This window comes from Wyeomyia smithii, chromosome 2 (assembly GCF_029784165.1).
Source record: "Wyeomyia smithii strain HCP4-BCI-WySm-NY-G18 chromosome 2, ASM2978416v1, whole genome shotgun sequence".
Lineage (NCBI taxonomy): Eukaryota > Metazoa > Arthropoda > Insecta > Diptera > Culicidae > Wyeomyia > Wyeomyia smithii.
Genome location: NC_073695.1, coordinates 186,937,192 through 186,950,432, shown reverse-complemented (window position 1 = coordinate 186,950,432; position 13,241 = coordinate 186,937,192). Strand labels below are relative to the sequence as shown.

The 13,241-nt window shown below is 38.4% G+C and overlaps 2 protein-coding genes across 13 annotated transcripts in view; one reads left to right on the top strand and one right to left on the bottom strand.

Moving 5' to 3' along the window:
- LOC129725828 (histone-lysine N-methyltransferase 2C-like) overlaps positions 1 to 3,608 on the bottom strand; it is a 29,080-nt gene extending 25,472 nt beyond the window's left edge. For 7 of the 12 annotated variants that reach the window (XM_055682093.1, XM_055682095.1, XM_055682099.1 and 4 more), the window contains exons 1-3: positions 2,844 to 3,608; positions 579 to 1,011; positions 12 to 518 (exon numbers count right to left, since the gene is read on the bottom strand). In XM_055682093.1, the coding sequence (XP_055538068.1) occupies positions 12 to 518; positions 579 to 1,011; positions 2,844 to 2,964 (1,061 nt within the window). In that variant the 5' untranslated portion in view covers positions 2,965 to 3,608. Of the gene's footprint in view, positions 1 to 11; positions 519 to 578; positions 1,192 to 2,843 lie in introns of all 12 variants that reach the window. The other 5 variants (XM_055682103.1, XM_055682094.1, XM_055682104.1 and 2 more) reach the window with 5 other exon arrangements.
- A 7,545-nt stretch (positions 3,609 to 11,153) lies between these two features.
- Positions 11,154 to 12,641, top strand: LOC129724039 (eukaryotic translation initiation factor 2 subunit 1-like). Its single transcript, XM_055678628.1, has 3 exons — positions 11,154 to 11,311; positions 11,544 to 12,023; positions 12,208 to 12,641. Exons 2-3 carry the CDS (start codon positions 11,563 to 11,565, stop codon positions 12,293 to 12,295), a joined length of 549 nt encoding a protein of 182 aa, XP_055534603.1. The 5' UTR covers positions 11,154 to 11,311; positions 11,544 to 11,562; the 3' UTR covers positions 12,296 to 12,641.
- The last annotated feature ends 600 nt before the right edge of the window (positions 12,642 to 13,241 follow it).

The following is a 13,241-nucleotide window of genomic DNA, read 5'->3' as shown; positions in this document are numbered from 1 at the left end:
AGGGTTCTTACTTGCACTTGTTCAGTCCCTTTTGCCTCTTGTTACTACTCAGCAGCGGGGGGACGCCAAGAGCAATGCTTCCACCAGGTTTAGGGCTCTTGTCGCCAAATGTTTCCATCGCAGATTTATCCTCTTGCGACAGTAGAACTGCGGCCACTGCCATTTCCACGTCGTCTTTAACTTCTATCCGTAACATTTCTCCCTGCCCGAGTTGACTACGTTCACCGAGATTACACAAAGCGCATAATTTTCCGACGTATTTTTCCGGGAAATAAGGTGACTCCTCCGGTGCTGGCATCAGAGCAGCTGCATCCGTATCCATTTCAGCTGTGGGGGTAGACGCGACCGAGCTATTGGCAGTGCTGCCTGCTGGAGTTTCATCGCTCGGCGAAGGCAAAATCAACGATGTTAGACCTCCTGATCCCCCGTTGCCGTCGCTCACCAGGCTGGCAATGCCGGACATACTGTCCGATTTCCTTTTAGGAATACTACCACGAACAACATTAGTACTTTTAAATCTAAAATGCGGGGCTAGAATAATTAGGAACACTACACTATTTACAGGGGGATAAATGTACCTTTTCATAAATTTTGTTTCCATGCTTCCCCCGGAGGTAGAACTTCCCGTCAAAACTCCACCGCTGAATTTCAACGTTGGACCAGACGTGTGCGGTGAGGTACCACCTCCAGTGCCGCTGCCTGTTGGTGTAGTGGACATTTTTACGAACGGTATAAAATCCTTTTTAGGTCTCCCAGGGCCACGACGCAGCGCCGCGGCAGAGGGTTTTCCTCCGCCAAGACCGTACCGACCAACAACGGGGATCGTTACAGATCGAACTGTTGTTAGTGGGCCGGACGGCGGTCCTTGTAGTGAACGCGGTTGTCGTTGTACGCCACCACTGCTATTACCACCGCTCGATGCTGCCGTAATCTGTAATGGCAGCTCCAGCGGTTCCTCAATGGGTGAAGACTGGCAAGTTATTGGAGTGGTGGTAGGATCTAGAATTGCGTCTAACAAAACGGGAAAGGTACGGGGAAGAGAGAAAGGGTTGATTTCTTCTAGTCGGTTGCGTGAGAGCGCTTCTAGTTTAACGGTGTATATTTTGTTAAGCTGTTTAGCACTACTTCAGAGATGGAATTTAGCGGAAAAAGCGTTCGGAACGCTACACGATACGAATTGTGCTTGATAGTCTGCAAAATTATAATAGAAAAAGCAAGTGCGAAGAATTAATACCGGCAACTTAGGAGTAACGGAACGAATCAGATATAAATACATAGTCAAGCGGATTGATATAGAAAAAAAATCAAACGTATCCTGGATAACAAAATCATCTAAAGAAACATTCTTTTTTTCTTTGAGAAATAGGTTAATCATTGTTAAATTTGATTAATAATAAGCAGCTAAGAATCGTTAAAAATAACCGCCACTGCAATAGTTGGTCATGAAATAATCGAAACCTTCATTATTTATTCTGAAATTAAAATATCATCAATATTCGTGACTTCAAAATATAGCCAAACTTTTTCATTGCCGTCATTGTATGGATTACCGACATGTAAAAGTCTTCTTTCAATTGAAATCGCAACCGTCGTTAAAAAAAGCTCAGAACTTTTTTGAAAATAGAATCATGGAGAGGTTCATGGAACAGCCTACTAGTACATCTTTCGATCGCAGCTCAGCTTGTAGAAATAAGCGAAGTCATCGGCAAACAAATTTAGTGATATTTTCAATATAACATCAATAAAATGCACCTCACCAGATAGGTTTACACAATTATTTTTTAAACTTGCCGTTGTACTAATTCGGCTTTGAAAATTCAACTTTGAAATCTAAGTTTGTTTCCAAGCACGATACTTGTCTTACAAGACAGTTTTCTAATGTTGAAATTGCGGGTTGGGATAATCTGTTTAGCACCCGCAGGATCGTAGCACCAACACCGACTCTAGGTACAAAAACAACAAACTAAAATTTATTTTCGTTTGTTCTTATAAGCGATAATGGTGCAAGTCTGTTAGAATTGAAGGAAATACCAATTTTGGAATTTGTACAAGGTCGAGGCAAAATGGATACTTGCTGATACACGATGAAGCTTTAGAGATAGTTACATTTCGCTGTCCCAGTTTGCAGCCAGCTATCAGATCATATTGATAACAGTCTCTCTGGGATTCGAACAAAAAGTGCAAAACAAATGATACCTGAAAATAACGTTTTTTGATTTGTGAAGGCTCATAATCGTTTTAGAAATTTTGGGGCAGATTTAGCAAGCTGCCACTACCAGTGAGGGGTACATTAGTTATAACGAAGTGGATTTCTTCGATCTTTGAACAAAACATCCAAAAAATTAAAATTCGTAGATCACCTGTAATGTTTAATAAGCAAAAACGCTGAAAGATTTGAACATTGAGAAAGATAAAGATTTTTTAAGTAACTCTATCTAGTAACCTGAATTGCACGGTTTTAGCTTGATAGTGCTTAACAATTGAATTAAACTTTTAATATTATCCCTGGGATGATTCACATGAACAAATCCCTTTACTTAAGAAATCTATTTAAATAGGTATATAACATCACATATGACTGATAAGCGATTGTAGGTAGAATCTATCATTACATCATTGCCAACAATTTTCTAGCCCTAAAATTCCTAGTTTTTTTTATTTGCTGTTATTTCAGGTACGGTGTTACAATCCATAAAAATATATCAAACTACTGATAGAAATAAGCATGCATTAATATTAACTACGCTAAAATAGATACATTAAAAGGACCAGCAGAGCTAAAGAAAATAATGTAATAGCAGTGGAAACGGATCAGGTCGATTTGTAACATTAAGCAAGCATACCTAGTGGATTAGTTCCAGTTAATACATCTTGTTCCTGTTGCATAAAATCATAATCTCCATAGCCTCCGTCCGTGGACCCATCATCAAAATCGTCATCAACAATTATCTGCTCTGGATCCATGCTACACTTTATTCAATTTCGAAATGATGATTTTTTTTACCACTCTATTATGCCGTTCGGAACGACGCAATGTAAACACTCGACAATATTCAGAAATTAACTTTTTCCACTGTCACTGTTGTTTTCAAACAAGCGCCATTCCTTAATTTACACTTGTATTCATATTAGTCTGTTTTCATTGGTTGTCTACGTTTCGAGTAAAACACTTGGATTGATCTTTTTCAATCACAATAGGGACTATGCCCTCCTAACCCTCTGACAAATTCAGCACTCCTTTCAAAACCACAGTGAAATCAATTGTTAACCAATTTTCGTTCCGTAATTGACGAGGACGGACCCAAACTGCCACTGTAAACGAAACCAAAAAATGCTTCAGCTTCGAACGCCCACAGCGGTGGAGACAGCGACGAAAAAATGGTCGCCGCCATTGTTGGTTTTCAGATTTTTCACTGGTGTCACTGTGAATTTTTCCGTCGCGATTTTTGCTCCAAAACAAATTGACCCCGATCCAGAAATACCACCAAACGCGAGTGGGGCACGTGTGCTACCACGAACGCCTGTTTTTACTACATAATATTGAAGATTTCCGACACTTTTCCGGATCGATCGCGGAGCCACAGCCAATCGTTTTCAGGAACAGTAATCACTTTAATGACAACACACAGCGTTAACGAGCGGGGCTTGTGCGGTTGTGCTGTTGTGAGGTTTTAGTACATTTGCAAGATAATTTTATCACAATGATTGGCAGCAAGTAAAATGAGCAACGAAGATACATCCGAGAACAGAAATCAAACCAAATTTTTAACAACAATTTTTAGCGTTAAAATTTTAAATTATGAACAATTTGAATTCATCACAAATAATTTGAGATTAGAACATATGCAGGTAGTTAGTTTTTAAGTCTATTTGATACTGTACAGGTAAAAACCTCCACACACTTAATTTATCTCGGCGAACTTCCCAACAGCTGATCCAACTCGGCGAATTCAGCAATATATTTGGACGAACATTCGGCAAATATATCGATTTACCATGAACCAGCAATCATTGACGTTTTATTTGCCGAAGTTCATGAACATTTTGCCGAAAACTTGTAGAATATTTCGCTGAACTTATCAGTTGTTGAGTTCTCGGTAATAAAATGTATTTGATGACACACACACTCAATTTATCTCGGCAAACTTCCCAACAGCTGATGAAGCTCGGCGAAATTTCTAACAAATGTCAGCAATATATTTCGACAAACATTCAGCAAATATATCGATCTACCGTAAACCAGCAGGTATTAAATTTCGTTTGCCGAAGTTCTTGAAAATTCTGCCGAAAACTTGTTCTTCAAGTTTCGCTGAATTTATCAGCTGTTGAGTTCTCGGCAATGAAATCTAAGTGTGCAGGCAATAAAATTCTCAGCAGGTTTGTTCAGTTATCATCCGGGTGGTTAATAAAGCCATAGAAACCAATCTTTTGCAGGAAGATGCTCTGCAAAAGATTGGTGGCACTCATGCGCCACCATGTGAGCTTATTGCCTACTAACTTGTTTTCGTAAAACGGTTTTTGTCTTTGCTAATGAGAGTACGTACTTGTAAAGCAACATGTCAAAAGGGTCTACCTGCTTTGATCGATCGGTTTCTTTCAACCGCCACGGCTTATTAAACACGATCATGATATGTCCTTAACACCATTTGATAGCGGAGAATTTAATCTAGCTTTTGATATAAAAACCACGTTGGGAATAGTTACTTTAGCTGAACCATTAAACAAATGAAAAGTTAATCAAGAAAATCGATGAAAGTAGATAGATCCTTTTGACATGTTGCTCTACATTTGCTTAAATCAACACTAGAGATACTCATGTCGTTTTCGTTTTCGCGGTGTAGCTACACTCGGACTACACTTTTGACACCGTAAATGTTTTATTTCACTTTCCGGACTACACTTTTTCTGTCTCCGACTACGCTTTTCTGTCCCAGACTATACCCGAAAAACGCAGAGTGTACTGTAGGGAGTTAACAACACACTCACACGTATGTGTCAAAACTGGTTTGTTTTAATTCTCGTTCCACGTGGTAAAGTATCAGGTATTTTTGTTCAGCACAATTGCGAAATGGACATATGAAATGGAAATGAGACTAAACGACGATGGCGATAATGACCAAAACTCGAGGGGCGAGACAGCTTTTATCTGAGTTACTCTTATGCTTGGGAGTTACTCTAATTTACTCAATATTACTCCGAAATTCTCAGCTGATTCACATCTTTGATTATCTTGAGAGCATGAAATATATATGAACGGTGGGACCGAGCAACATTCATGTCTATATTTGCGGTGGGAAAAATGTTTAAGGATGGATATTCAGAGACACGAGAGTTACTCCGATTTGCTCTTTATTTTTCAGGTTTTCTCAGAAAAACTCGTAAAAACCTCAAATTTACTCACTGTCTTACCCCTCGCCAAAACTAAACAAATTGACAACTATCCCTATTATTACGCATACCGATGCAACTACACTAAGAATGTTCGGACTTCGGCGAATTCATAACAAATAATACCACCAATAAGAGCTGATTCATATATTTCCAAACCCTCTGCGATTCTGACGTTTGGCTGAAATTATTGTGGAATATTGATATCTGTTGTGTGTAATATAATTTAATAAGAAATTGTTGTTTCGATGACAGATTATATACTTACTGCTAGCCAATGAATAGGAGCGATGCCAACTGTTCTTCGGATGATTACTCAAAACTGAGTTAACATGGTTATTACTAAAATCTAAGTAAATGTTACCCATCTTCACATCTGTTCAACTGAAGAACCAAAAACGAGGCAAAATCTATTTATTTTAAGTATCGACATCTAGCGGTGGAGAGCATGCATTTTACACTCGAAATTTCATTACGCTTATATTCCATTCATTCAACAAAAGGACTGTATGAGCATTCGCCGCTTTTTCATCGAGAGAATCCTTTGTTCTCCCCGGTACTGGTATAGCGAGGGTGCCTTTTCATGATAAACGTACAGTACCACCCGCATACGTGCAACGGTTTTTATGTAGATATATTTTTAATGAATTTCATTGTTGCCCAAGTTGAAAACTGAATATCTTGACTAACGACAATCAATTTTTACATTGTACCTAATGAAGTGAGCAGTGCTTGTACAGCGCGTCTGATATGCATTTCTAGCCATGTTAGGTATAAAAAACGGTACGAGAAATAAATATTGTCGTTGATCGAGAAATTCGGTTTCTAAGTCCAACGAAAATATTCAACTAACAGGTTAAAATAGTTCTAGCAGTCGTGAGGTGTACGATCCAAGAAAATTTGTTAGACAATGTTTGAATGGTTGAAAGATTTTTAGTTTAATTTGTTTCATTGACGTTGATTGTGAATTGTTACTGAATTTCCACTTTAAAGATCTCTTGAATGCGATCCTGTCTTAACTTGATTTTGATAGATTCAACTATTCAAGATCACCTTTTTGCCTGGTCATTGAAGCAAAAAAAATAGTTTTTTGGTACATGTTCAAACTATTGGAGCGAACTATTCGAACGATGCACTGTAAAATCAATGTAGGATGGAACAGCAAAAAATGAATGCGAAAGCTTGGGCACCGATTTGCTGCAGAGTTTTGTTCGAAGTTGCATATCTGTTCTGTGCCATCTTGGTTACTCACTTTTTGACATTTTGCATAAGAATACCAAACTGAGTAGATTTCAATCAGATTAGAGTAAAAACAATGGAGCGTGTAGACAACTAGGTTTCACATGTCAGAGGTGCCAGATCTCTTCTCAGAGCGCAATGTTGACTAACTTTTTCATTCGACTCGTATAACTGATGGTGACGGTGGAAGTGCTGGGAAATAATAAAGTGCATCACAAAAACCGTGAAGGTGGTAAATTTTATGTTCATGTTTAATTTTATATAGCGTCCGCCATTATGGCGCGCAAAAAACTGGATAAATAAATCTGACGATAATAGAGCCGATACCCTATATGCGGTTCAAAATAATCTGCAGCTTTTATTAAATATTATGTTATTAACGATTGGAACCATCAGATGGCACATTTTCACTGTTCCTTCAAAAGTATCATATCAAGGAGACTATCCAGCTTTTTACACGGAAAACGAAAAGTACCCATTTTCATGTCAATTTAACTCAACGGGGTCGTTCCGTGCAGGAAACCAATTTTGAGTAGTTGCAGATTTATTCAATAGAAGGTATATAGCTGGGAGGGAGAAACGGATACTGTGAGTGTCAAAATGAACCAGAATGAGCTGTCACTGACTGTCAATTTGAACCAAGAGCAAAAAGCGTTTTTCTGTAGAGTATTGTTAAAACTAAACGGTATCGCGTTGCTTGTAAAAATACTCATCGCAAACAGTTTTTGTACTCATTGTCGTTTTACAAAATATTTTGATTTATTTTTACGTAAAATAATAAATTTCATAAGCTTTAAGTAATAATCATGTTAGCGAACTTTGATTATTTCTAGATTTAAGGCGTTGGTTACTATTTCGAACACAATTCATCACGGCCGAATGTTGATTCTCGTTTCACAAAATAGTGAGATGTAAAACCTGCCTCACAGGTTACGCTCGCGTACACATTTTCAAAAAGTCTGCGCCAATATATATAAACAACTCTGAAGACACCGTCAAATTGAAAAAGCGCAGACTCGAAATATTTGTATTTTACAGACAAATTTGCACATTCAGTACTAAAAACTTCGTTTGAGTCATGCATGCGTTACAGCAAGAAAATTGCTACACGCTATCAAAAAACGACGCATGCCCGTGTTCTCTGTTTTGAGTGTAGTATTCGTTTCTCCCTCCCAGGTGTCCAGCTTTTTACGCGCTATAATGCAAAGTTCGTAATAAATTACCAACCCTTTTGACAACTCTGCTTACGTCAGTTTGAAGTCTTCATATATTTTATCAAAAGAAAAATACATCTGGCAACATTTTTGTTGCCAATTTTTCAGAAATCCCAAATCTGACGTAAGCAGAGAGGTTCGCATATTACGAAAACGCATTATAGCGATAGCCATTATGGTGCGTAAAAAGCTGGATATAGCACTAAGAGTAATAATTGTCCGAAATACCCAACCTTTCGTTTAATCTTTTAAACTATCCTCTGGATAGATTTCAGTTAATTTCATTCGATTGAATTAATATTAGTTGCAAAAAGCGTGGTCCCCGTGGCTCTGTGGTTAGCGATGTCGGTCGGCTAGCTCCCACACGGTTGTGATATCGGGTTCGATTCCCGATCGAGTCGAGGATCTTTTCAAGCTGGAAATTTTCTCGACTCAGCACTGGGGCACGCTGTATCGTTGTACTTATCCTACACATACAAAATGTGCCAAAAACAATATCGATAACGAATTCTCTCAACTAATCTAGTTGATCGAGCCCGCTATAAGCCCCCAGGCTAAGCGTGCGATATTGTATATTGAAAAAAGCCAATAATTAGAAGATAATTTATAAAATGTATCTCAAAACTTACTTAAGTACCTTCCAATTTACTGTAATGGCTTCAATAATTTCACCTTCCTCTCAAGTTTGTAGACCTCTTCGCAGTTTCTTGTTCAGCCAAATCGTTGTCATCACAATCAAAAGCAGTGGTTGTCGATTGTATGTCTTGGAAAAAAATTGTTGTTAACATGTACTGTATAAATTTTTTCTTCGCAAATCATTTATTTGACACGGCACAAATACAATTCAATGTTTAACGGCACCAATTATATCGGATGACTTAAAATCTATAAGCAAATTTTTTATCCTCGCTGCCGACTACGAGCTGATGTACTGTATGAAACCCTTCACTTTTATTTACCGAACGACATTTCCGTTTGCTCTTATCGTATTCCTTCTAGCGTTTTTTTTGCACATTTCTAAACTGTTTCTTCGATTTCTTCGATCTTCGAGAAAACATATATCCTCCTCTATTGTACCTTGTAAAACGTAGCTCTTGCTACGATTCTAGACAATTCACATTTTGAAGATAGCATCCTTTCCAGCCATATCAAAAAATCTATAAAGATTAGAGATAAACTTCACACTTAATAAGACAATAAAAGTTCGGTAATTATTAGTACAATTTCGATCGGTACGTTTGAGGAAATACATTGCAGTTTTTATGTTACCTGAATACTGCTTAACTATCTGCTGAACTGCTCGGTAAACTGGACTTTTACCGAATGTTGGTAAAAACTATTGGAGCAACTGTAAAGCTGTCCAAAATTTTCTATTCCACGTCAAACCTTCTTATAAGTTGTTTCTACTGCCGAGCACCTGTTGCAGGCGACGAAAATAATTTACACCGCCATGTTCACGAGCACATCAAGAAGAATCATTCTACAGTATACAGCTGCTAAAAACGCTTAAATTCAATACAAGCATTTGACGTTTCCTATTTTCTTATTTTCCATTCTCTCTCCTACACTCGTGTTCTCTTTCCGGAGGAACAATGATGTCTATTGTAGAAATGTATTAGAGGACATGGCGTGTTCACTTAAACAGACATCTTTCGCATTGCCTTTAATCGTATACACAGGGTTGCAGTTGTGCACTGGGGTGATATTGCGCATTTCGTTTCGAGTAACCCGAACAAAACTAAATGATCGCTGGTGGGCGTTATGTTTCGTTTTTCGTATTTTTTTTGGCTTTCCGGTTTAGATGAGCCAAAGAACAAATAACAATGATAACTTCTTTTGAGCTTAAAGTAAAACTGGCAGTATGCAACGTGCTCTAAAATAGCGAAATCGTTCGAGTCGAGCTGCACAATGCCACCCCTGAAATCGCGAATATCCTAGAATCGGTTAGGTTTAACGCAAAACGGACAAATATACGTTCACAAAATCATATGTTTACTTATATAAGCATATGATTTGTTTGAAATTTGAAACTCAGTAATATATCCTTACAAAGTTTCGAAATTTCATTGCACTTTCTATGTGTGTATGAAATGCCATGCGAAATTAAAGGTGGTTGGCAGAATTGTTTAGAATAGAATATTAGCATAAAGCTAAGCAAAGCCTTGGTGCTACATTCCGATTCGGAACTCGACCTCCTGTTTATTATACACAGACTTCGCAGTCAACTGTTAAGTGTACAGGACAATTGGCCCTGACAAGAGTAAAAGAGATTTTCAAGGCTGTTCGCACCTACGCGAATTCTCATATGCAATTGTCAATTTATGTGTGAAAACAAAAGCAAAAATATTTCCGTCCTTCACAATCGCAAGTAAAAACCAAACCAATATCAACAGAGTCGTCAGGGCCAATTGCGGGGCTGACGCTACGATTCTACTAACACTAACAGTCTCTCCCGAGTCGAAACTCGAATTTACGACGACTGGTTTGTTAGGCCACCATAGTACTCGAGACCCAATGAGGTATACAAAGGTGAGGAGGGAGAAGACATTTGTCTGTATTAGTAACGAAGAAGAGGTAAACAGAAGCACGTGTTGGGGTTGTGACGTAGATCTCCAAAAACAAGAAAATGCCATTTGGAATTGTGTTCCGCATTGTTTAACAACGCAAGTAGGCATTTTCAGCCGTAAACTGTCATAATTTGTGAAAATTTGTTGAAAAAAATGTACCGAACATTGATTTTTGGGCATTGTTTTTTGACTTCTACGTCATCACTGTTAACAAAAAAGAAGCCCTTTAAACCCGAGACTCAAACTATCTCCGTACCTTTTCTATATTCCATTGCTCGAGACCAGCTGGGAGGAGCAGGGGACTATAAACGTCAACCTTTTGCCTACCAATCATCAATTAATTACGGCGTCAATATTTCACTTCAAATGCTTACAAAACCTATCTTATTCATTGGAAGTGCACATTGTTCTGAAAACAAATGTTGAGTTCTTGTTTTTTTCATCTAAAACAATATATATTCGAGAATAAGTTTACCGACAATTTGAGACGTTTACTCTATTGCACTAGTTTTAGGGCAAACCAACCAGAAAGTGGGTACCAGAAACGCTGGTACCAGAATCAATGAGTGGTAGATGAAAAATGTATGGAGTTTGACAGCCACAAAAACCCCTTGGGGAGGAGCAATATTAGCAAAGGGTTGCCATATATACGCCTAGCCTGAGCGAAACAAAGCGAAATTGGCACATTCCTTGGTAAAAATAATTAAACGTGTAATACCCACTTTTGTATTTGTTTTAGTACAATTTTCTTGATGCATCTCTGTGCTACGCGCATTTGACAGACGTTAAACAATGTTTTCTTCGGTAGCTTCTTTCTGTCATCGTTGATTCGGCATTTGCCACATGTATATTACATCAGTGACAAAACTCCCTGAAATTTAAGTGAAATCTTCATCAAAACGGGTAAAAATATCGAAGTTTTAAAGTGTACTTGCGTTGCCGTTATTTGTGTTAATTTACGGCACCTTCAAGTTGCTATTACTAACATAAAACAGCATAGTTTTCTTCCCTATTAGAACTTGGTTGGGGCTGAGCTCCCCAAACAGCATAAAATGAAGTTCATAGTATCAATCAAATATACCGCAACCCAAAGCAGCGAATGTCCAACATAATTCAACTGTTGTTTCCTTTCCAGCGAATCCCTACTAAACAAAATGGTGTTATCATGTCGGTTCTACAAGCAAAAGTATCCAGAGGTCGAGGATGTTGTCATGGTTAATGTTCGTTCTATAGCAGAAATGGGAGCGTATGTGTATCTGCTGGAGTATAACATCGAAGGGATGATACGACTTCCGGAGTTGTCCCGTCGGCGCATCTGTTCAATTAATGAATTAATCCGGGTAGGCAAAACCGAACCAGTCGTCGTTATTCGTGTTGATAAATTCAAAGGTTATATCGATTTATCTAAACGACGTGTTTCACCGGAAGACGTAGAAAAATGTACCGAACGATTTGCCAAAGCCAAGGCTGTAAATTCAATTTTGCGGCATGTTGCCGATATGATGAAGTTCAATAACCAACAGCTCGAGGAATTGTACGAAAAAACTGCCTGGCACTTCGAGGAAAAGCTTAAAAGTAAAGCCGCTGCGTATGATGTGTTTAAGCAGTGTGTAATGTATGTATAACATAATATGGGTATTCATGTCGAGCTCGTAAACAAATACCCAGCCGTAAAAATACTCACCTCCATTGACGAGTAATGGAAGATACACAGTTTACGGCTGGGTATTCGTATACGAGCTCGATGTGAAGACCCCTAATGTGTTAAATGTGTGAGTTACGATGAATGTTTATTTCAGTGATCCTTCTCTACTTGACGAGTGCGGTCTTGAGCCGGAGGTACAGGAGTTACTGTTAAGCAACATTAAGCGAAATTGCGGATATTGAATTTAATCGTATACACAGGGTTGCAGTTGTGCACTTCGAGTAACCCGAACAAAACTAAATGATCGCTGGTGGGCGTTATGTTTCGTTTTTCGTATTTTTTTTGGCTTTCCGGTTTAGATGAGCCAAAGAACAAATAACAATGATAACTTCTTTTGAGCTTAAAGTAAAACTGGCAGTATGCAACGTGCTCTAAAATAGCGAAATCGTTCGAGTCGAGCTGCACAATGCCACCCCTGAAATCGCGAATATCCTAGAATCGGTTAGGTTTAACGCAAAACGGACAAATATACGTTCACAAAATCATATGTTTACTTATATAAGCATATGATTTGTTTGAAATTTGAAACTCAGTAATATATCCTTACAAAGTTTCGAAATTTCATTGCACTTTCTATGTGTGTATGAAATGCCATGCGAAATTAAAGGTGGTTGGCAGAATTGTTTAGAATAGAATATTAGCAAAAAGCTAAGCAAAGCCTTGGTGCTACATTCCGATTCGGAACTCGACCTCCTGTTTATTATACACAGACTTCGCAGTCAACTGTTAAGTGTACAGGACAATTGGCCCTGACAAGAGTAAAAGAGATTTTCAAGGCTGTTCGCACCTACGCGAATTCTCATATGCAATTGTCAATTTATGTGTGAAAACAAAAGCAAAAATATTTCCGTCCTTCACAATCGCAAGTAAAAACCAAACCAATATCAACAAAGTCGTCAGGGCCAATTGCGGGGCTGACGCTACGATCCTACTGACACTAACAGTCTCTCCCGAGTCGAAACTCGAATTTACGACGACTGGTTTGTTAGGCCACCATAGTACTCGAGACCCAATGAGGTATACAAAGGTGAGGAGGAAGAAGACATTTGTCTGTATTAGTAACGAAGAAGAGGTAAACAGAAGCACGTGTTGGGGTTGTGACGTAGATCTCCAAAAACAAGAAAATGC

Excerpts from the sequence above, each read along its gene's own strand:
- LOC129724039 (XM_055678628.1), top strand. The coding sequence starts at position 11,563 with ATGGTGTTATCATGTCGGTTCTACAAGCAAAAGTATCCAGAGGTCGAG. Across the intron at positions 12,024-12,207 it reads GTGTTTAAGCAGTGTGTAAT|TGATCCTTCTCTACTTGACG; the intron begins GTATGTATAACA and ends TGTTTATTTCAG.